The sequence below is a fragment of the Gouania willdenowi genome, chromosome 2 (genome assembly GCF_900634775.1).
Source record: "Gouania willdenowi chromosome 2, fGouWil2.1, whole genome shotgun sequence".
Taxonomy (NCBI): domain Eukaryota; kingdom Metazoa; phylum Chordata; class Actinopteri; order Blenniiformes; family Gobiesocidae; genus Gouania; species Gouania willdenowi.
In genome coordinates, this window is record NC_041045.1 from 9,021,271 (window position 1) to 9,045,362 (window position 24,092).

Consider the following 24,092-nt stretch of genomic DNA (forward strand, 5'->3'; position numbering starts at 1 on the left):
TAAAAAATAAAAGGTTTAAGGCTGAGGAATCATTGCATGCAACAAGATTTGACCTCGTCTTGTACTTCGACGCGTTTTAAGGCTCATGCATTTGATTTGCGACGTGCGTCACATGAGCAGACTGTTTCCAATCAAATCCTCTGATTTGTGTAATTGTGAAACAGTGATTTCTGTGTTCTCCGTCTGATCAGATCATACCTGCTGTTTGCACAGATTGCACAAAGGTCAGGTCACGTGAGGCGGCTCAGGTCACCATGGATGTTGTGTGTGGAAAAACTGATTGTGAATCTGAGGAACACGTTCTCTGTGATTTATTGGAGCTGTGTAATTGTCAGCTGGTGTTTTTGTTCTAGTTGATTGAGTCTTTGTTAAAGGGCCATTACACCATTTAAATAAGACACCAGGCAAAGGAAAAGGTCAGCGTTCTGTCGCTAAAGGTCAGACGTTGCATGAATTATCCGCCTGAATCACAAGCTTTGATCGTCCCTCAGGGGACATGGCGGAGCGGGTGCTGGTGGTCGGCGGTGGTGGACGGGAGCACGCCCTGGCGTGGAAGCTGGCCCAGTCGCCACAAGTTCAGCAGGTACTGGTCGCCCCGGGCAACGCTGGCACAGCCGACTGCGGAAAGATCAAGAACTCAGGTAGACACAAACATGTAGTTTTTGTTAATTTGTGAGATTTCAATCATTAAGTGGTTTGTTGAGTTTCTGATAGGGATGTAACGATTCACTCAACTCCCGATACGATTCGATTCACGATACTGGGTTCACGATACGATTCTCTCACGATTTTTTCATTTACAAATCGAATCGTATCGGGAGTTGAGTGAATCGTTACATCCCTAATTACTAATATTAAAAACAAGTGATATGTTTATCAAACTGTCAAATTACAAAATTACATTTTACAATAAAGTTTAACTTTTGCTTCTACAATGGATTTGGTTTTTGTTAAGTTTGTAAGTTATTAAAAAGTGTAAACAGTGTAAGTGCAATCAACCTTCAGCTAAAATGCTTTGAGGAGTGAGGTAGTTCAACAACGTCTGATGGTGCGTTCACTGACTCATAGTGACTGGGCGTTTACATGCTGTGCATATGTTAGCGCAATTAAATGTTTTTTCTTATCAAAAAACAATTATTAAAAAATCAGTTTGGACTTTTTTGGGCTCAGTTCAATAATCGTGCGGTGAAATATTGCCGATTTATTTTTTGTTTTTACAACCTTACGAAATTGGGTTAATTGAATGTTGTTAATTGTTAATATTGTAATAATTGTAATGGAATCGTGAGGTTCCTTATAGGGGTAGAGCGATATTTATTTTTTTAGGGCCAATGATCGATACGGACTGCTGAATGTCTTGAGCCGATACTACTTTTGCTCCATCAATTTACATCATAAAAATTACACGATACATAACAAATGGTAGGAGTCTCAATTTTTAAAAAAGGAACAATTTATTGAAATGAACAAAGGTGAGGTAGAATGACAACATGTACAAAATATTGAACAAATCTTAAAAACAGGTGATGTAGAACAAGTACAAAATATTTCTGCTCTCTGTAAATAATGCAGATTGGCGAACGCAGCAGCCCGCATCGGCTGATGCCGATACAAATAAAAAAAAAAACGTCCGATAATATCGGCTGGCCGATGTATCAGTCTATCACTAGTTCCTTAGATGTCACACCCCTAGTCTATTATCTGAACTGCAGTTCATTTACGATTTAAAAAAAAAAAACAAATAAAAAAAATGCAACAGCTTGTTTCAATTACAGTTATACTTATGTCAATCTGTACGTGATTACTATTATAATTGAGCCCAAATCTGCTTGTAATCATTCTCTCAGAGGTGTCGGTGAGTAACCACACCATCCTGGCTCAGTTCTGTAAGGACCACCACGTGGGGCTGGTGGTCATTGGACCAGAGGTGCCGCTGGCAGCAGGTGAGAATTCTCAGGATTCAGATCCTCTGTTCTATACGATTATTCTCATCGAGGCCATCGTTTTTCCCCCGCAGGTATCGTGGACGACCTGACGGCAGCGGGGGTGCCATGTTTCGGCCCCTCGGCTAAAGCGGCCCAGCTGGAGGCCAGCAAGAGCTTCTCCAAGGCCTTCATGGAGCGTCACCACATTCCCACGGCACGCTACGGCTCCTTCACCGACCCTCAGGAGGCCTGCAGCTACATACGCACGTCAGTTTCACTATGAATGTTTTTTTGTTAGACTGAAACAAACAAACATAAATCACAGTTTAAAAATACATAAGACTGAAACAGGCAGAAGGGAAAATGCATATATGCCCGACATAATTCATAAATGCAAGCATTCAACAAGTACATTTGAGTTGCATTTTTTCAAATAATAAAAAAAAAATAATAATAATAAAAAATATATATATATGTGTACACATGCACATTATTTTATATACAACATTTAACAAACAACACAAACATATTTTTACTGCTTCACATAACTCTATAAATTTCCTTTTTATGTCTATATCAACATTATTTCACAGTTTAACCCCTAGAACAGACAGACATCTTTGTTTTACTTCTAATCTTGTTTTTGGTAGAAAATAAACATAAATTCATTTCTTAGGCTGTAGTGAAAAGCAGCATCATATTTATTTTGCTTCAAAAATTATCTGTTATTTTATAATAAACAATATCTTTAATTTTCACAAGTTATGATATTACAAATAATAGATGTGTATGGTCATAATATCCTGCTTTGTTTATCAGTCATATGGCCTTTTTCCCCGAATAAAGCAATGTCATTTACTATGGTCTAGGGCTGCACGATTAATCAGATTTTAATCGTGATCACGATTTTGATTGACAGGATTAAATTATTGAGCGTCTGCAATATATATTTATTCAGTTAGCCTTTAATGTATTTTTAATTTTTGGTTTTATTTTATTTTTTATTAATTTGTTTAGTATATTTTTTTGTTAAGGCTTAATTTTGCACTGTAAACTGTACATAGTGCAATAAAAACACAGATTTTTCCCTAATATGATAAATAATTGCAATTATCATTTTGGCCATAAGCGTGCAGCCCTTCTGTGGTCTTAAAAGTGGTAACCCAGATTTCTACACAGTATGTCATATATGTGAGTATCAAACATGGAATTGTAATTAACTAAATCTTTGGTTTTATATAACACACCAAGTGTTCTTGAGATTTTTGTCTTATAATATAATTTGTGTTTCCTCCCAAGATCTTAATGTCAGTGTAGTCAATTTAAGGTTTAAGTGCATCACTTTTGCTAATTATTTTGTGTGCAGTTTCTCTGTCAAAGTGTCTGTTCTTGAGTTTTAAATTCCCAGCATACTGTATCTGTGTCACTTCCCAGTGCTGATTTCCCAGCATTGGTGGTGAAGGCCAGCGGTCTGGCAGCAGGGAAGGGCGTGATCGTTGCTAGAGATCAGGACGAGGCCTGTCAGGCAGTGATGGACATCATGAAGGTAACGGTCAACCCTGAGGTTATTGTAATTATCACTGTAAGAGTGTGTGTGTGTGCGCGTGCGTGTACGTGCGTGGCCTCAGAACCCTGTGTGTGATCGCTCCTGATGAACTTAACGCAGTAACTTATGCAACTTTATGCAGTTTATTATTTCTTACTATTAAAAACTGGCGGAGATACCCTACATTTTAAACCTTATTCTACTTTTTATTCGCGCTCCCCGCTTCACCAACTTATTACCGTTAAGTGTGTGTGTTGTAGGATCGAGCCTTTGGACCTGCAGGCGACACGGTGGTGGTGGAGGAACTCCTGGAGGGGGAGGAAGTCTCTGTGAGTACCACTGATGTTTGTGTCACAAAGTTGCTTAAAGGGGACATATCATGCTAAATCCACTTTTTTTAGCCCTTAAATGCATTTTGTTGTATATTTAGAGTGTTTAGAAGTACAAAAAAGTTCAAATTAGTCTCTTCAGGTGCTCCATAGATATCTTTATATTCCGTTTTGATCATATTTTTCGATCTGTTTCGATTTTTCTATTCTCTATTACGTTTTTTGAACAATGATGTCACAGTATTTCCAGCGGAACTGCCAAATTAGGACATCGACTCCAGGCCCAACACTTTGTTGTCCAAGCTCCAGGATGCTGAAGTTACCAGAGGATAAGTCAAAATTTTCGGTTGTTGGATGTAGTAACCCACACGCTTCATTACAACGTCTCCCAGCATCAGAACCTTTTCAAAGTGCCTGGTTGAGTTTTATTTTTTACGGAAATGTACCCACATCTGTGGATAAGGTCATTTTTGTGTGCGCGAAGCACTTCAAGGATGACTGCTTCATCAACCTCCACCAGTATAAAGAAGGATTTGCAAAAAGACTTTGTCTGATTGAGGGTTCAATTCCTTCTATCTTTGGAGACGACAAACAGAGTTCTTCGGTAAGCTGTAAATAACGCTAAAAAGTGTGATAAGACGTCCCTGTCATTGTTTTGTTAGCATTAGCAGTTGAACCGTCTTCAGACTTCATATGTTAGTGCTGTGTGCTCGTTTTAGATTCTTGATGATATGGCCTACGTGATTTAATTTAAGTCTAAAGTTTTCATTAGTCATTTCATTTTGTCTCTGAAAAGACTATTAAAATGCATTTCGTGACGTTAGCTTGGCGCTAGCGTTAGCTCGGTGCTTGTGTTAGCTCACTTGTTAGGGTTCTGCAGGTTCATCATCTTCATTTTCATCTCGCTCCGCCGGGTCAGACTCTGGCTCAAACATGTAAGGCTGGATGGACAAGTCTGTCCATTGACATTTTGTAAATAATGTGTGAATAAACAGTTTCTGCGCCGCTACATAATCGTATCTCTTCTATCAAACTACAAAAATGGCCGAACAGGGTGGCGTTGAACCAAGTGTCACCTCTGTAACCTGAAGAGGGGGCGGGGTATGAAGTGTCTCATTTGCATTTAAAGAGACAGCACCAAAACGAGTTGCTCTCAGAAGCACATCAGAAAAGGGGGAGAAAAAGGGCCTGTGGAGCTATAATAATGAGGAATTCAGACCCAAGCATTGCAGTTCCGCTTTATATAGACCACAACTGTATGATTTATATGTAAAAAGGAAGGATTTAAATGGCTGATATGTCTCCTTTAAAGTAAGATTTTTACATTATCTCAAAAGATGCTCCTCCTCTTCCTCCTCCTGCTGGGACTTTAGTGTTTGTGCTTCAGCGACGGCCATGCGGTGTCACCCATGCCTCCAGCGCAGGACCACAAGCGACTACAAGACGGAGACCTGGGACCAAACACGGGTGGAATGGGGGCCTACTGTCCCACCCCTCAGGTACAGAGAAGGAGAAGCATCCTGTATGAGTAAAGTCTGGTAGTTCTCCTCCTTGTTTCACCCTTTATAACTGGGCTGCACAATACAGATACCAATATTTTAAAACATTTAATTAAGTAAAAAAAAAAAAGGGTAGATGTAATTGCATCTGAAAAAAAAAAAATTGTTTGGATTATTACTTACTTAAAATCTAGGACAGAATTTAAGGTACGTTTATAGGTAAACCTTATTATTAAATATTGTTAAAACTATTTCAAGCTTTTTTCTTAATTTAAAATATCTAGTAATTAAGTTCACAAAATATTTTAAAATACACAATGAAACGGTAACCTGAAAAGTGGTTAGGATAAAGATATTTGATTATATTATATCCTTATACTATTAGATCAGCTTTTTATTTGTAAGCCTATTGGCTGCTTATACCTCTCCCTTGCACATGCTTTATTAATATTACTTTTTGTTGTTGTTGTATATTCATACATCCGTCCGAATGGATGTTTTTTATGTTCTTTTTTCCTTTAAAGCAGGACTAAGTAACTTTTTCACCTTAATAAATCCTTCTCGTAGCCCTTCTGAGGGTAATATAAGTGTTTATGGGGTGATCGGGGGTGCGTGATCAGCCAGGAGAGACTTGACGTGTTCAAAATGTTTATAACGACCGAAGAAATAAACTTCTATTACTTTCCTTGTCATAACCAGCACCGTTTTTACGGCATAAATGATCAACTGACTGAGTTACTAAAGGATGAGTTGACGCAGTATGTATACGCTTATTCAAGATTAACTGCTTTAATTTTGTTTAGGAAGTCTCCCGCTGCCAGTCTCAATGAAGCAGGAGGGAGGAGCTGCTGCCTTGGGGGTGTTGAGTGTTTGTGACAGTGACATAACCAAAAGGGTCCTTTAGGGGGAGCGCTAAGCGAAAGTTACTTAGTTCCGCTATAATGGCTTTTCTAAAGTGCTAAATATAAAAAAATATATCGAAAAAAAGTCCATATCTCAGCCAGATAGATCAGCCCATTCGTCTCTAAACCTTTTATTGTAATTGTGAACTTTTAGCGTATTTTCTTTTGATTGTTCCTAACCAGAACCGACCAATCACTGAACTGCTATTGACTAGCTTTGGTTTTTAATGAGACTGTGATTGTTCTCAGGTTGGTGAGGAGATGCTGCAGAAGATCAGAGAGACGGTCCTGCAGAGAACTGTGGACGGGATGAGGGAGGAAGGGATGCCGTATGTAGGTGAGTGCTGCAGAGCCTCGGTTTGATCATTGAGATCGTATTCATCATATTGTAGGGCTGGGCAATATATCCTTATACGTGTTTTTATAGCTTATTATGTATCAAAATGCTTGTTTGAGGAGGTGCTGCTTTCACTTATTCTCAGGAAAGCAGATCAATTGTTGAGTGCGTTCTAACCCAGATCTTCACCTAAACTAGCCACACTACAGAACTCACTCACACGTGCTGTCCCTTATTGGACAAAAAGCCAAAAGTGGCACCTATTGTGCAGCTGTTTGTTGATAAAAATTATTTATTTATTTATTTTTTTTTAAATGTGCTAGAACAAGGAAGTGGTAACTAACTGTATTTCAAATACAAATATAAAAAACAAGTGGTATGTTTAAATGTCAAATTTCATTTTTCTTTGTTAAAAAAACATGATTAAAAAATTGATTTGAACACATTTTCAGATTGATCCGATAATGGCGTGGTGAAATATCACGATATATCGGTGAATATTTCTTTTTACGCGTGTGTGTGTATCGTGCTGCTCTCAGGTGTGCTGTACGCTGGGCTCATGCTGACTCAGCAGGGACCAAAGGTGCTGGAGTTCAACTGTCGCTTTGGAGACCCCGAGTGTGAGGTGTGTGTGTCAGTGGATACTCAGGGGGATATTTGTGTGTGACTGTGGCTGCTGTTTGTGCAGGTGCTGCTTCCTCTGTTACAAAGCGACCTCTATGAAGTGATTGTGAACACAATGGATGGTAAACTGGCCTGCAGCGCCCCCTTGTGGCACCAGGACAGCTTTGCAGTGACTGTGGTGATGGCCAGTGATGGTTATCCTGGTTCCTATAAGAAAGGTGTTGAGATCCGAGGTGAGATGCTCATTTAACCCTCAGGGCGGACCAAACGTGTACCTTCTGCGTAATCAGTGTTTTAAACTCTGAATAGATCAGTCAGTTTAAAACATAATTGTTTAAACTTTAGACAGGAGTTCTATTTTATTGTCATGTTCATAATTTCATGATCCCTTTAATTGCCAGATATGTAGAACAGAAGATATAAAATGTACCGACATTTATTCACATTACAACCACATATTTTGGATATATTGTTATCCTGACATATGAAAGTGGTTTTCCCCAAAACTCGGGGTGCACCGATTGCAATTTTCTGGCCGATCACCAATTTTTTATTTTTATTTTTTTTTTAAACTTAATACAATTTTGGCTGTTCACAACTGACACCATACATCTTGAATGTTTCAAACTTATTTTATTGTAAAACATTGAACAATACCTGTGAAACAATACAAACGTGTTGTTTTAACTGCACATGAGGTAGTTTTCTCAAATATAAATTAAAAGTTTAGAACAATGCTGTCCAAATTACTAAACTATATTATTTCCTTTAGTCTTTCATTTTTCATATTTTAAAAACTAAATAAAATAAAAAAATCAATGTGTCCATCAGGTTCCACTGCAGACCTGTTTGGAGCTCATTGACAAAAATAAAGTGCACAGCAGTATTTTGGTTTTACAAAAAAAAAGAAAATCCCAGGGTTTGGGCTAGATATAATCATAATAATAATAATAATAATCTACTGGACAAACTAATAAAACATCTTAAACAACCAATAATGTAATATGTAAAAAGTTTCCTTGTAGAGCAAAAAAAATTAAAAATGTTCAAATGCAGCAGATCTGTGGATATTTAAATGTAAAAATAGTATTCTAAAAATAACTTGCAACAACTGACAGGACAAAAGCTAAATAAATAAATAATTAAGTGCAGCATGTTCTACTTTGCACATTATTTTTGAAAAAAAAAGCATATTTTGTGTTTTTTGGTGTTTTTATGACAGAAAAGGCATAAAAACATTAAGAAAAATACAGAAATATAATGACAATCTTATATTTATGGTTAGGTCTGAAGTTGTTTAAAAGATCTAATCTGAAAAAAGTGGGAAAAATATTTATATACAACATTTTTATGGTGGGTACTGTTTTGGTACCAAAGCTCAAAGAGTGTAACTTTTTTGTAAAGGTACCCCGAGGGTTAAATATAGAAATATGGCTTCTAGATGTTCTGCCTTATCATGATTCTCACTTTGTTTCCCATCAGGTCTGACCCAAGTCCAGGACATGGGTGTGCAGGTTTTCCACGCTGGCACTACCATGAAGGACAGCAGGGTGGTCTCCAGCGGGGGGCGAGTCCTCACGGTCACCGCCGTCAGGCCGTCATTCGAAGCCGCGCTGCAAGCGGCCAATCATGGCGTGGCGGCCGTGGGGTTCCCGGGCGCCGTGTTCCGCCGCGACATCGGCCACAGAGCCATCGCCCACCTGCAGCGTCAGAGGTGTGTGTGAGACTCAGGGCTGGAAACACTAGATTTGATATCTTTGCAAACCCTTTGATGAATAAACAACGTTTTGATAACAACAGTGTGGTTTTAATTTTGTTTTATGCTGATTTGTATGCTTGTTGTATGCAAGGATGGGGTCAATTCTAATTGTAATCGCATAATTGATAGTTAATTACAATTATGGCGTAATTGCAAAAAAATAAATATATAATAAAAATCTTGTAATTAAATTCTACGTGAGTTTAGATAATTCACTTTGTAATTGTAATTGCCATGAATGTTCTATAAAAGTTGTTGATTGAATGCAAAACTGGGGAGCCATGTTACAGTTCTATGTACAGCTCTACACATATGGAGTTAACATTTATTAAAATATGTGTAATATCAAGCTTTCCCACATTTTATCACTTAAAAAAAAAATCTATATTTTCATTAATTGGGTAGCCTATTACCAATATAGAGGAAATAAATTAGATGTTTTTAGTGTATTTTACAGTGGATTAAGGACCATTTATCACAAGAGATGCTAACACAAGAGGATGGTTAACTTTTATTAGGTTATTTATTTCAGGCTCAGTAATTGTGATTATAATTGACCTTTAATAATTGTAATTGACTTTCTGAGGATAAAAAATTATTGTACTTGGGGAAAAAATGCTGGTAACTAATCATAATTGAACATGGGTAATTGTAAGTGAAAAATGTAACTGAGCCTGGCTGTGTGTGTGTTTCTGACAGAGGTCTGACCTATAAGGACAGTGGAGTGGACATAGCTGCTGGTAACAAGCTGGTGGAAATGATCAAACCTCTGGCAAAGGCCACGTCTCGACCTGGTAACTGCAACCTAACCAAAACTCATAATTCTATTAATTCAGAACTTGCATTAACATTGTAAATGGAAATTGAGTTTCGATCAATGTGTTTGTAATTGACATGAAAATTCAATTTAAATGGTCAATTACATGTCATACACAAGCAAAACTGGGAAAATTCCATAATTTAGGGAAAGTTTGTTACAGTTCTGTGGCTTACACACACACACACACACACGTACAGTAGTTAACAGTGGGCCAAAAATAAACAATTTGCCCTGGTTTGCACTTCCACATATAAATGATAAAGTATGTGAGTATAACAGTCCCTGCACGACCTACACTTCAGTTTCTCTTATTCTGGGGAAAATTTGTGAAATAATTTAAGGAAATTTTGCCAGATTTTGGAAAAATGTAGTTCTTCCAACAATTTCCTCTTAAAAATGACTGCCGTCATGTGATGTAAGACGTGGAAAACTGAGCTCTACAAATATTGTGGATTGAGTTTTTTGCATTTGGAGGGGCTGCGATATCTACAACTCAATTAGTTTGTAATTTTCCAAATGTTTCATGTTTTAGCGATCATTTTTACTTTCTCGATCTGGCCAAATTTGATGCTGTAAAGGGGCGAATTTGGCCCCCAGGCCTTGAGTTAGACACATGATCGAGAGTGTATATATATATATATATATATATATATATATATATATACACACACACACATACACGCAGTATGTATTAAAAATTTCTCAAATTTATTTATCAACTGTCCAATGGACTGCCATACTTAATATTAATATTGGTTAATACTACTTTTGGTCATTCAGTACTTGGAATTGAACCTGGATAGTTGAAAACGAGAAGCAGGATGTGTAATTGATTTGTTATTGATAACCAATGAAGCCTCAGTAGCAGTGATTTTTATCCCCAGGCTGTAATGCAGAGCTCGGGGGCTTCGCGGGGCTGTTTGACCTGAAAGCTGCTGGTTTCGTTGACCCCATCCTGGTTTCAGGGACGGACGGGGTTGGGACCAAGCTCAAGGTGATTCAACAGGATTTGAATATTTCAAAGGAAACGCAAACTAAGTCTTTAATAAAACGTTTGCTTTTTCAATGTTCAGATTGCACAGGCCTGTAAGCAGCACGGCGGCCTGGGTCAAGATCTCGTGGCCATGTGTGTGAATGACGTTTTGGCTCAGGGGGCGGAGCCTCTATTCTTTCTCGACTACTTTTCCTGTGGTAAACTGGAGGTGGACGTGGCTGCCGCTGTGGTCGGTGGCATCGCAAAGGCCTGTGAGATGTCTGGCTGTGCCCTGCTGGGTAAGATATATCTAAAAATCAAATAGCGGTAATAAGTTGGTGAAGCGGGGAGCGCGAACAAAAAGTAGAATAAGGTTTAAAATGTAAGATATCTCCGCCAGTTTTTAATAGTAGGAAATAATAAACTGCATAAAGTTGCATAAGTCACTGCGTTAAGTTCATCAGGAGCGCACGCACACACACACACACACAGTGCTGAAACACTCAAGATAAAGTAAAAATCAGCCGGTTTCTGATAGAAACTGGAAAGGCCCGCCCATTTTAGCGCTCTGGTCTTTAATAGATCTTAACGTTAACGGCTAAAAACTAAGTGGTGGAAATTTGGTAAAATATTTTGGAAAAATAATTGTGAAGAAAGTGTTGGAACCACAATAGCAGCCCACCTACCTGCACATTCATCAGCCAATACGTGAACTATTCTTTAAAAATTGCTAAATTATTGGAATGTGGCCAATAAAGCGGTGTGTTCAATAGACCCGGAAAATACGATAATCGCTTAGTTTTACGTCTTATTTCTAATCTTTGCCCAATGTCTCCCACAGGCGGTGAGACGGCTGAAATGCCGGGCGTCTACGCTCCTGGAGAGTACGACCTGGCGGGTTTCTGCGTGGGTGCTGTAGAGCGAGGAGCGCTGCTGCCGAGGCTGCAGGACGTCACTGAGGGAGATCAGCTGATAGGAGTGGCCTCGTCTGGGATTCACAGCAACGGGTTCAGCCTGGTCCGTAAAGTCCTGGAGAAAGTTCAGCTCAGCTACAGCTCTAACGCCCCCTTTGGGAAACCGGGCCAGACTCTTGGTATGTTTATTTAGGAATGGGGTTAATTACACTTATAGTGTATTTTGGGAATTGAAAATTGCCAAAATAAATTGTAATTGCAGGAGTTCTTCTTCTTATTTTTCTTGTAGGCTATTAATGCAGCACTAATGACACGTGATCTCATAGGGCAGGGCTCTACACTAACTTTACCAGTGGTGGCACTGGTGCGACTAACTTTTTCAATTGGTTGCACCTTTTTTTTTTTTTTGAGCGGGGCGCGGGAGAGTGTACATCATAGCCATCCATGCTAATGAATAGTTGACTTAACTGGCGTACCGTAGTTTTGTATAAAGATTGACAATGACTCGAGATATATTTGCTCAATGTTTTCAGGTTTTAGTGTCAATTTTAAGTTTTTCTGCAACAAGCAGTGGCTGAAATAATGGGTCATTTATTTTATATAAATTTAAAAGAAGACGTAACAGTTTTTTTTTTTAAATAACAGCCAATCATTACAACAGGTTACATGTATTCTGTTTTTTTATTTAGTAATGTTTTTTCCTTGCGAATAAAGGTCTTTTCTACAATTGTTTTTTTATCCTCAGAAAGTCAATTCCAATCACGTTCTCAATTAGTAAAAATAATTTACTGAGCCTGAAATAAAAAACCTCATAAAAGTTAACCATCCTCTTGTGTTAGCTTTCTGTTAGCATCTCTTATGATAACGGGTCCTAAATCAGCTGTAAAATACACTAAAAACAATTACTGTATCTATCTGTCTATCTTATTTCTTTCCTATCCTTGTCAGGCTTCCTAATCAATGATTAATTTCAAAAGGAAAATGTCACAATATATTTTAGAGAGTTATGTGAAGCAGTAGAAATATGTTTGTGTTTTTTGTTAAATGTTGTATATAAAAAAAAAAGTGTGTGTGTGTGTATATATATATATATATATATATATATATATATAGATATTTTTTTTTGCATTATTAGAAAAAAGGCAACTCAAATGTACTGTTGGAAAAGTTAACTTGAATGTTTTTTATGTTGGGCATATAAGCAACATGTTAAATATTTTTAAACTGATTTAAGTTTTTTTTTGTTTTTTTTTGTCAGACTTAAACAAATGAACTGAAAATATAGGTTTTAATATTTATTGTGTGGGCGTCTGAGCCCTTTTTGTGTCAGTAGACCCCTAGATTTATATATATTTTTAAATGTAAAATGTGGGAACGCTTGATATTAAACATTCTAATAATTATAACATATTACATATGTATAGAACTGTACATAAAACTGTAAGATGGTTCTTCTGTATTTTTTTTTTTTCCAGGTGATGTTCTCCTCACTCCGACAAAGATCTACAGCCGTCTGCTGCTGCCGCTCCTACGCAGCGGCGCTGTTAAAGCCTACGCCCACATCACAGGTGGAGGTTTATTGGAGAATCTACCACGAGTCCTGCCTCAGGAGCTGACGGCACATTTAGGTACAACAGGAGAACAGACCTACATGTGTGTGTGTTGGAGCAGTGGCTCCCAATCTTTTTTGTCCCGTGTACCCCCTAACTGTGAACATTGATCTACAAATTCAAAACATTGAGTGGAATATATATGTATATATTATAGTATGTTATTGGGCAATTGTACTGTTAGTTTGTGGTGAATTTGTCCAAAAATTTGCCTAAAAAGAAACTAAGAATGTTTCCAAGTACCCCCCGCAATGTGCTCCAGCACCCCTGTTTGGGAATAAGGCTGTGCAGTTAATCGAAATGCAATTTTGATTATTAAACTCTGCGATTACAAAAAGAAAAAAATGATTATTTAAAAATAAATACGTATTTATATTTTAGTTTTATTGCTAAATAAAACAATCATACACAATTAAGGATATCTACATTTATTTTTTTATTTATTTTTTACTGCATTTTAGTTCAACTAGATTTATATTTCACAAAATGAAAGTACAGAAATACAGTTGTTCAAGATTGTTTTAATTGAAAAAAAAAAAAAAAAAAATATATATATATATATATATATATATATATATATATATATATAAAAAATAATTAAAACATTTCAAAAATGTATTTTATTTTTTCAAAAATTGCAGGCGACCCCACTTGGGGTCCCGATCCCAAGTTTGAAAAACACAAATTTTGTGGCTCTGAAAAAGATAAATTTCTATAGTTTAGTTTGTATCATTTCCAGTCATCTCACGTCTGGGGTGGGACCAAGACTGACTTTATTAGTTTAATTTTCCATTCTCTCTCAAGTACCCCCTGTAGTGCCATTGCGTTCTCCTAGGGGTACACATACCCCCATTTGAGAAACACTGGTTTAATGCACGTGCGTGCAAGCTCCTCCGCCCCTCTCAAACTTAGCTTGCATGCAGAAAACATGTTCCTCACTAATACTCTTCTAATGCAATATTACATTTGTTTACTAAAGTAAACTTTTAATATCTTAAGTGTTCCAGGAATATATTTTACAGAGTTTGTGTGTGCGTGTGTGTGAACCAGATGCCAGTCAGTGGAGCATCCCCCCAGTGTTTTCCTGGCTCCATAAAGAAGGCGGTCTGAGCGAGGAAGAAATGTCCCGTACCTTTAACTGTGGACTGGGGGCGGTGCTGGTGGTGTCCTCGGTGGACGCTCCCAGGGTTCTCCGTGAGATCAAAGCCCACGAAGAGGCGTGGATCGTCGGTTCATTGGCTCGCAAACAACCTGGTGAGAAGCTTTGTTCCTCTGTCAGTGGTTACCAAACTTTTTTGGGCTTTAGTTCCCCCCTTGTGTCTGACTACGACATTTTACTCTGAATTCTGTAAAGAAATACCTATAGAGCATTATGTGGAAATAATGAGTGATAACACATTTGAAAGAATCTCATTTTAGTAATAGTAAGGCATAAAAAAGTGCAAAATGGAGGTAAGGCATAAAAAATCCACCTTGTCTTTAAAAAAAAAAAATATATATATATATATATATATAAATATATAAATATAACATACTAGGGCTGAACGATTTTGGGAAATAATATGCGATTTTTTTTTTTTCCTCAATATTGCGATTGCGATCTAAAATGTGATTATTTTTTTTTCATAATAAACAATTTCTGATGTAGTTAAACTTAAAATAAATATAAAATATAAAATTTTAAAGCACAGATTACTACAATAAAGCAAACAAATCTGTGGCATATCTAACTAGCTTCACGTTTCATTAAACATGTGGACTGCACTTCTTAAACACTCTCTGAACTTAACAGGACAGTTTATAAATAAATAAAATAAACAGATATTAAAAAATAAATAAAGTTTATCCAGTCAGTAACATCACACATACTGTGTAGGAAAAGGAAGCACTAAAATCTGCTTTAGCCAGTTGGATGTTTGTTTAGGTAAATCAACTCCCAAACGACCTTGACAGCATGTGCGGACAAAGAAGAACAAAAAATTAAATATAAATATATAAAAATGCAGCATTTGCATTTAGAAAATAGCATTTTGTAACATACCACTACTAAATACACTTTAAAACATGTATCACAATGTTTCTTTGAAATCAAACATTTAAAGGTGGTTAATTTAATACTAACACTCTGTATTTATTTATTCAATGTATTTATTTAGCAATTGTTTCATTTTTGCTGCATTTCATAAATGTTCCTATTTTACTAGCCACTAACATACAACTTTTATCTGATCGTGAAACGTGTAAAATGTAACAATTGTCATGTTTTACAACAATCCACCTTGGATTTTTGAAAATAAATCATATTATATATAACGTACCATACCACTGACCAAATCTCTGCAACATTTAAAAACATTTTTCCTAATGTTTCAGTGAAAATAAATATTTAGAAATGGTTAATTTACTACATCTCTCATATGTATTTAGATTATTCTGTGTGTGGGTGTTTGGTGGTGTTTTGTATCGATCTTGTGTATTTTTCTCTCATTTAGTGTGTCTGTGTGTGTCGTTTTCTGTATTTTGTTGTTGTCTGTTCTTTTTATTATTCAGTATCCTTTTGTATCTTATTTTGTGTGTTGCATCTGGTGGTGTGGATGGTGATGACAAAAATAGGTGGTTCGGAAGAAATGTTTGGGACAACTGAATTGCAAATATTATGACATTTATTGTACAATCAGAGTCCAAAAGCAGGGTGTCAAAACCTGCTGAGAGCTGCTGGCCAGATCATTGCAAACATGGGAATCTCTGCAAACTCGAAAACATTTCCCAGCAAACGAGTGCCTATGTAGACAAGAGAATGGTCAGCCTACAGGGTCACCTTAGCTCATCACCATATATGGAATTACCTTGCTCTAGAAATAGTCTGAGAGAAAGTCAACCTCTAAATCAGTGAAACAGGGAGCTTGTTGTTTGACCCCCAAGTTTGAATATACCTGAATGGTGCACTGACAAAAAATGGAGGCCTCTAAGCTCTTTACTATGATGTATTGAAACAGTTAACCTTTGTTCAAAAGAGTATAAACCATTTAATATCGAGATGTTAAATACTTTGATACACTTCATGTGTGTTTATGTTGTTTTGTGAGTTGCTGGTAATATTCAGTGTGATTATCAATTTAGAATAAAAATATACATTACAGAACCTCATATTTTTAGATTTGCTGAGGCATCTGCTGTAGTGCCATCGCGTATTCCACGTGATGATTCCTAACAATTGTCCACTTTTTCTCACACAGGATCTGAACCTGTGTTGGTTTGTAATCTGAAGCAGGGACTGTTGAGTGATGGAAACGTCTCCAGTCATGAGTTGAAGATCAAACAGAACGGTGACCGGAGGAGGAGGAGAGTGGGCGTCCTCATCTCTGGCACAGGTAGGACTGGTTAAACACAACTATAGTCACCATATTTTCATTTCCGAACATTGACATACTCAAAAAGTACTCTATGTTTTCTTGAATCTAACTTGTAATATAATAAATAGGTGGTTATTGTCAATAAGGTTTAAGAATTAATTTCTCTCTTTATAACCAAGAGAGATCACCTTTATTATGCATTTGAAAATACTCATAAAAAATGACTGCAGACATCAGATATATTGTCAAAAGTGCAACTTTATTGCTGTGATGGTCCTCAAGAGTTAAAATGCATAGAAAAATCCCAAAATAAAAGGTAAATAAGGCTCTGTCATTCAGTTGTTTCAAGCTTTAACCCAGGTTTAAGCAAACAGATAACTACATACTTTATAACATATAACGTTGCAATTAAAAAAAAACAAAAAAAAAAAACTCTTCCCATAGCATCTCAGCATAGTGCGAATAAATTTGGCTGTGTGAGCGCTGTGGCAACCCACAAGGACGGAACGCAAAAAAGTTGAAAAACTGTGGTAGGAAATTTTATTTTATTTGTTTTAAACTCGAATTTGCAAAATAAAAATAGTTTTAATCTACAAATTTCATAAATAATTTTTTTGCCCAACCCTACCCTCATATATGTATGTTTTTTTTTTTTTTCTTAAATAATTGGACATTTTGACAAACTTTTGATTTAATACAGATTATTTTGTGGAAAATATATTAAGTTCCAATTGTGGTAGACTTCATCTTGTCCTTTTTAACTTCATATATGAGATGTTTACTGTATGCAAGGGAACTGTAGCAAGATTTATGACCAAAAATAAACATGGCGGGGGTGAAAGTAAGTTACCAGTACTTTGAGTACTATTTAATTGAGTAATTTATAGTAGGATATATCATTTACTCTTTACATCTCTGGACTCATTGTCACCCTAACTGTAACTAGTTTTCTGAAATCCAGATCTTTTTCTGTTCATAATTATTTTACTATATTATCTTAGGCACCAACCTACAGGCGTTGATGGACCAGACCTCCAGTCCATCCAGTTCAGCAGAGATCGTACTGGTCATCTCCAACAGACCAGGTGTTCAGGGTCTGAAGAGGGCGTCGCTGGCAGGCATCCAGACACGGGTAAACACACACCTATCTGTTAGCTGTAGCATCATGTTCTACCTGTGGAAAACCATGCATTGATCCATGTGTGATCTCTAACCAGGTGGTGGACCATAAACTGTACGGGAGTCGAGCTGAGTTTGACGCCACCATCGACCGCGTACTGGAGGAGTTTAAGGTGGAGCTGGTTTGTCTGGCTGGATTCATGAGGATTCTCACGGGAATGTTTGTCAAGAAATGGAACGGTGTGTTAACGCAGACACTCACACAAATGGAGAAGTTTAATGCTTTACCGATATCGTCTAAAACTACATTTCCAATATTAATCAATACTGATATATACATAAACTTTTTCCCTTAAACCTTATTTTAGATCATATTAGATTAATCCAGTGGTTCCAAACTTTTTTTTGCATTGATTCGACAAAGTAAAAATATAGAATACAGTTGTTCAAGACTGTTTTAATTTGTATCTTAATTCAGATATAATTTTTTTAATCAGTAATTTAGACATTTAAGGCGACCCCACAATTAAAAAAGCACTGGGTTAATGATACTTTAATGTGATGCCCACAGGATTTATTCCACAAATCAACATAGTTTGTGCAAAAATAAAAATACTTGATTGACTTCAGTAATGGATAAAGTGCTATAGTAGTTTCTAATATGATGTCCAGATTCATTATTTAAGTAGTTAAACAGTGTAACAATTACACAATAAATATTAAGTTTGATATTTACTGTGAAAGCTAGCTAGCTACAAGTAGCAAGCTAACTAGCAGAAGAATGGCTCTTTCCACAACAGAATACAGCAGTCTCCTCCAAAAGATTACTGAACTGGAGACTACAGTGCGAGGAATACAAGTAAACATTGAGGTTAATGGACACTGTGGATATGATAATGATACGACTGTGCCGCTGTTTCAAAACAGCGGAGTGGATAAAGCTAACTCGCTACCAGCCCGTGCTAACAAAGCTATCAGGCCTAGGGAGGATCCTGTTCCCGTTGATAAGCCAACAGGTGTGAGTCCTCCTTGGAATACTCTGGGAGCTAAGCCTAAGAAAAAGTCATATCCACTTCAAAGGCTAACGGGCCGAGCAAAGCGCCCTGATATCAATAATGAGACGGACTGGCCTGCACTGGCTTCGCAGACTGCAGCCTCAACATCAACTCCCTTGTCTGCCCAGGCACAAAAGTGGACATCTGCTAAAGGCAGGAGTATCACCAAGTCACAAACCCAGTTTCATGTAGAACTGGGTAATCGATTCGCCCCACTGCTGAATGACCAAGGATCTGGCTCTAATGAGGTCAACACACAACCTTCTGGAACTGTGAAGACTGAAAGTGCTTCAGGAAAACAAAAGCGACAGGGTAGGCCAAAGCAACAACCTCACACACTGATAGTGGGAGATGTTTCTGTTAAAGATGCTCAGAAGATGTTTAGCAGCAACGTGAAAGTGATCTGCTTACCTAATGACACAGTATCAGACCTGGCTGACAAAATCTTGCATATCGTTGCAGATTACCCACATTTGAAAAATGTTGTGATTCATTTTGGGTTAAATGATTTAGCCAAGGAGGAGTCTGAGGTGTTAAAGCAGGATTTTACCCATCTGCTAAAAACTGTGAGCTGTATACAGCCTAAAGTGTTCATCAGTGGCCCGATACCTCCAGTCCGCAAAGGAGATCTGAAATTCTCAAGGATTTACTCTTTGAATAAATTTCTGTCTTCGGCTTGTGCTGCCCTTTCACTAAATTTTATAGAAAATTTTCCTATTTTTTGGGAACGTCGTCATCTTTTTAGAGCAGATGGACTGTGTCTAAACAAGGCTGGAGTAAAACTCTTCACATCCAACTTGTTTTACTTCACCAGTCACACTGCTATCAGTTCTGATAAAGACAGAGGACAACATGTACCATCGGAGAACAAAACAACAAGGAAAGAACATGGAGTCAATGAGCTTCCAGCAAGAAATAAAAATCGCCAAAATGAAGAGGTCAACCCAACCCCCGCATCTCAGGACCCACCTGCTTCACCCCAAAATTCACCTACTTCCACCTCATCCAGCTTCTCTCCTACCCCTGCCTTCTTGGATTTAACTGCCCAGATGAACGAGCTGGTTCTGGCTGGCACAAGACTAACACCCCACCCTTTACCCCACCATGGTCAATCTGCACCACCCATCCCTCCTCGACGATACCAGGCTCAGGATCACTCTTCTCCTCAGGCCAGCTGTGTTCATCTTAGAGCGACACGGGTCTGATGTGTGCTGGGTCCAGACTGTAATAGCTCTATTTTTAGGAACAACCAGAAAAAGTCAGGGCCCTATGGAGTTAATGCAGCTTCTTTAATTCCTGTGGTGACAGGTAACACAGGTAAAATTGTGAAATTAAAGAAAAGCAAAAAGCTTTATAGAGATAAAAATTTGACTCCTATAACATGTCATCCAAAAAGTCCACCAGTGTCTCCAGTAAAGTCTTTAAAATTAGCTCTTCTTAATGTTAGATCTCTTGTTAACAAGTCACTAATAATTAATGATTTTATTTTGACACATCACTTGGACTTTTTATTTCTCAATGAAACATGGTTGAATGATGGTATCAGTAATACTATTCTCAATGAAAGTGCACCACAAGACTTTATTTATTTAAATAAGTGTCGTACTTGCAGGAAAGGTGGTGGAGTTGCTGCCATTTTTAAATCAATATTTCAGTGCAAAGAAATAACATTTGGTGATTTTATCTCCTTTGAATATATGTCATTCTTACTGAAGGGTGATTCAAGAGTTCTGTTTTTAGTCGTTTATAGACCCCCAAAATATTCTGGAGAATTCATGGATGAGTTTCCTGAACTGCTGTCAGTTGTATGCACTGAATACAACTTTTTAATAATAACAGGTGACTTAAATATTCATGTAGACAATAACATGGACAATACTGCCAAAGAACTGTATGCTTTAATGGATACTTTTGGTCTTACACAACATGTGACTGGTCCGACACACACTCAAGGTCACACTTTGGATCTGGTTATCTCTAAAGGTGTTGATATCTCTGCTGTTGATGTAAGAGACTTAGCTCTATCTGATCATTTCTGTGTCTTTTTTGACCTAGAGACTGTAACATCTGTTCCCCCTAGTTATGTGTGTTTAAAGAAAAGGTACATAAATGAGAACACGTGCACAGTTTATGGAAGCCATAGCAATGACACCAACATTGAGTGCTGAGACAGTTGATGATCTTCTGGATGAGTATAATAGAAACGTCTGTAATGTCATAGATGTGGTGGCTCCAATCAAAACTAAGAGAAAACCAAACACACAGAAAACACCTTGGAGGAGGACTGAGATAATGCAGAATTTGAAATCTGACTGTAGAAGAGCTGAGCGTAAATGGAGATCAACAAAACTCCAAATTCATCTAGAACTGTACAAAATAAGTCTGCGAAAATTCAATGATGGCTTGTTCAAAGCAAGGCAGCAATACTTTTCTGAAATTATTGCCAAAAATGTCAACAACTCTCGCACGTTGTTTTCTGTAATTGAAAAGCTCACAACCCCCCCAGATCAGATAGCCCCTGAATTACTGTCAGCTGGAAAATGCAATGAATTTGCTGTATATTTCAATGAAAAAATACAATCAATAAGGTCAAACATCAGAACAAACCAGCAAAATCACAAAAAGCTTGAACAGCTTCAACCACTGAGGGATGAGTCAACTACAATGTTAGAGTTTATTACAGTGAACCCAAAAACAATAGAGGAGACTGTTCAGCAGCTGAATCCATCAACGTATTGCCTTGACACAATACCCTCAAACTTCTTTAAAACTGTTGTAAAGTCAATTGTCACTGATTTGTGTCAGATAATTAACTGCTCATTCCAATCAGGCACCGTACCAAAATCCCTGAAAGTAGCTGCTGTGAAACCGCTGTTAAAAAAGAGAACACTGGATGCCTCTATACTGGCTAACTATAGACCAATCAGCAACCTTCCATTCATGGCCAAGATCATTGAGAAGGTGGTCTTCAACCAACTGAGTCAATTCTTAACATTCAACAAAATATTTGATAAATTTCAGTCAGGTTTTCGTTCTCATCACAGCACTGAAACTGCTCTTATCAAAGTGATCAATGACATAAGGTTGAACACTGATTCAGGAAAAGTATCTGTTCTCATTCTGTTGGATCTAAGTGCTGCATTTGACACTGTAGATCATACAATTTTGTTGCACAGATTGCAAACATGGGTTGGACTAAATGGAAAAGTAATGCAATGGTTTAAGTCATACTTGGAGGAGCGAAGCTATTTTGTAAGCATTGGAAACTTTGAATCTGACAGATTACCAATGTCCTGTGGGGTTCCTCAGGGCTCTGTTCTTGGACCCTTCTGTTTAACCTTTACATGCTTCCTTTAGGACAAATTTTACAGAACTGTAAGGTTGATTATCAGAGCTATGCAGATGACACACAACTATATCTATCACTGAACCCAGATGACCATGGTCCCATTGAGGTGTTGTGTGACTGTTTAGAAAAAGTAAACTGCTGGATGAGTGAAAACTTCCTTCAACTAAACCATGACAAGACGGAGGTGATTGTCTTTGGTAACAAGGAAAAAAGGACTGCTGTCAGCAATTATCTTGAGTCTCGATCTTTAAAAGCTAAAGACCAAGTCAAAAACCTTGGTGTTCTGATTGACTCAGATCTTACATTCAGCAGTCAGATCAAATCTATCACAAAAACAGCCTTCTACCACCTAAAGAACATCTCCAGAGTGAAAGGTTTAATGGCTCAGAAAGACCAGGAGAAACTGGTCCATGCTTTTATCTCCAGCAGACTGGACTATTGTAATGGTCTTCTGACAGGAATCCCCCAAAAGAGCATCAAACAGCTACAGCTGGTTCAGAACGCTGCAGCTCGGGTCTTAACCAGAACAAAGAGGTCAGAGCACATTACTCCAGTTTTAAAGTCTTTACACTGGCTCCCAGTCAGCCTCAGAATAGACTTTAAAGTTCTGCTGCTGGTGTATAAATCTGTGAATGGGTTTGGTCCAGAATACATCAGTGAGATGTTAGTCAGGTATGAACCCAGCAGGTCTCTCAGATCTATGGACACAGGTCAGATAGTGGAGCCCAGAGTTCACAGTAAACATGGTGATGCTGCTTTTAGTTGTTATGCTGCAAAGAAGTGGAACAAACTGCCAGCGGAGCTGAAGTCAGCATCCAATGTGAACATTTTTAAATCAAAGTTAAAGACACTTTTTTTCTCTACTGCATATGATTGAGAGAGAGATTTTTTGTCATGTTGTTGATGTAATGATGATTTTACTGATGATTTTAATTGATTTTACTGATGATTTTAAATGTTCTTATTGATTTAAATGTTCTTATTGATTTTAAACAATTGAATGTTTTATCATGTAAAGCACATTGAGTTGCCTTGAGTATGAAATGCGCTATATAAATAAATTTGCCTTGCCTTGCCTTGCCTTGAAAGTGTGACAATACAGAATAAAATAAATGTACAATATCATATTAAACAAAATTATCTTTGTTCTTATCTACCGTATTTTTCGGACTATAAGGCGCACCGGTTTGTTATTATTATTATTAAGACACATTAAGCGAAACAAAATAGTCAGATAAGTCAAACTTTATTCAATTCATTAACTATAACTCTCAACATTGTTCAGGTTTAACACATAAAATACAGAACAATACACTCACTTTTTCAGTTCAGTATGTTGAAGCACAGTAGTTAATTTCATACATAAGGCGCACCTCATTACAAGGCGCACTGTCAATTTTTGAGAAAATTGAAGGATTTTGAGTGCGCCTTATAGTCCGAAAAATACGGTGGTTTGTACATGAGGTGCAAATCTATTAAAGTAATCCTTTACTGTTTTAACAAATATAGCCTAAAATCTTTGAAACGTACTTATTAGTAGATCTATGTCTAACAAAACACATTATTATGCATCATATTGTTCCACCATCTTGAAATCATGTGGTTGATGATGTCACTTCCTGTAAACATCACATTGTTTCCTATTGGAGTGAAGCAGTTAGCAGATTTTTTAGTTAAACTGACAACTTGTGCTGCTTTTAGTTGCTGTAAAGATGCGGATATAAAATTTGTGACCACAAGGGGGAGACATTTCCTCTCCTCTGCTTCAGTAACAGATTTTTTTTTTTTTAAAGGTTTAAGTCGTCATCTTTTGCTTTTTCTGATTATTTGGAGCAACCAAAAGCTGCACAAAGTGTCATTTTAACTGAAAAAGTTGTTGAATGCTTGATTCCAATAGGAAACAATGGGATGTTTACAGGAAGTGACATCATCAAACATGTGATATAAAGATGGAGGAACACAGGCTCTAAAACTGTAA

General features: G+C 37.3%; 1 protein-coding gene across 4 annotated transcripts in view; it reads left to right on the plus strand.

Annotated features, from left to right (window-relative positions):
* The window catches only part of gart (phosphoribosylglycinamide formyltransferase), a 28,062-nt gene that overhangs the window by 2,007 nt on the left and 1,963 nt on the right, over window positions 1-24,092 (plus strand). For all 4 annotated transcript variants that reach the window (XM_028470863.1, XM_028470872.1, XM_028470855.1 and 1 more), the window contains 19 exons: window positions 492-641; window positions 1,848-1,943; window positions 2,018-2,192; window positions 3,360-3,471; window positions 3,732-3,800; window positions 5,174-5,299; window positions 6,451-6,538; window positions 7,078-7,163; window positions 7,227-7,395; window positions 8,645-8,876; window positions 9,621-9,715; window positions 10,626-10,735; window positions 10,815-11,013; window positions 11,556-11,807; window positions 13,104-13,256; window positions 14,289-14,492; window positions 16,475-16,609; window positions 17,593-17,723; window positions 17,809-17,950. In XM_028470863.1, coding sequence (XP_028326664.1) covers window positions 497-641; window positions 1,848-1,943; window positions 2,018-2,192; window positions 3,360-3,471; window positions 3,732-3,800; window positions 5,174-5,299; window positions 6,451-6,538; window positions 7,078-7,163; window positions 7,227-7,395; window positions 8,645-8,876; window positions 9,621-9,715; window positions 10,626-10,735; window positions 10,815-11,013; window positions 11,556-11,807; window positions 13,104-13,256; window positions 14,289-14,492; window positions 16,475-16,609; window positions 17,593-17,723; window positions 17,809-17,950 — 2,719 coding nt within the window. In that variant the 5' untranslated portion in view covers window positions 492-496. The remainder of the gene's footprint in view (window positions 1-491; window positions 642-1,847; window positions 1,944-2,017; window positions 2,193-3,359; window positions 3,472-3,731; window positions 3,801-5,173; window positions 5,300-6,450; window positions 6,539-7,077; window positions 7,164-7,226; window positions 7,396-8,644; window positions 8,877-9,620; window positions 9,716-10,625; window positions 10,736-10,814; window positions 11,014-11,555; window positions 11,808-13,103; window positions 13,257-14,288; window positions 14,493-16,474; window positions 16,610-17,592; window positions 17,724-17,808; window positions 17,951-24,092) is intronic.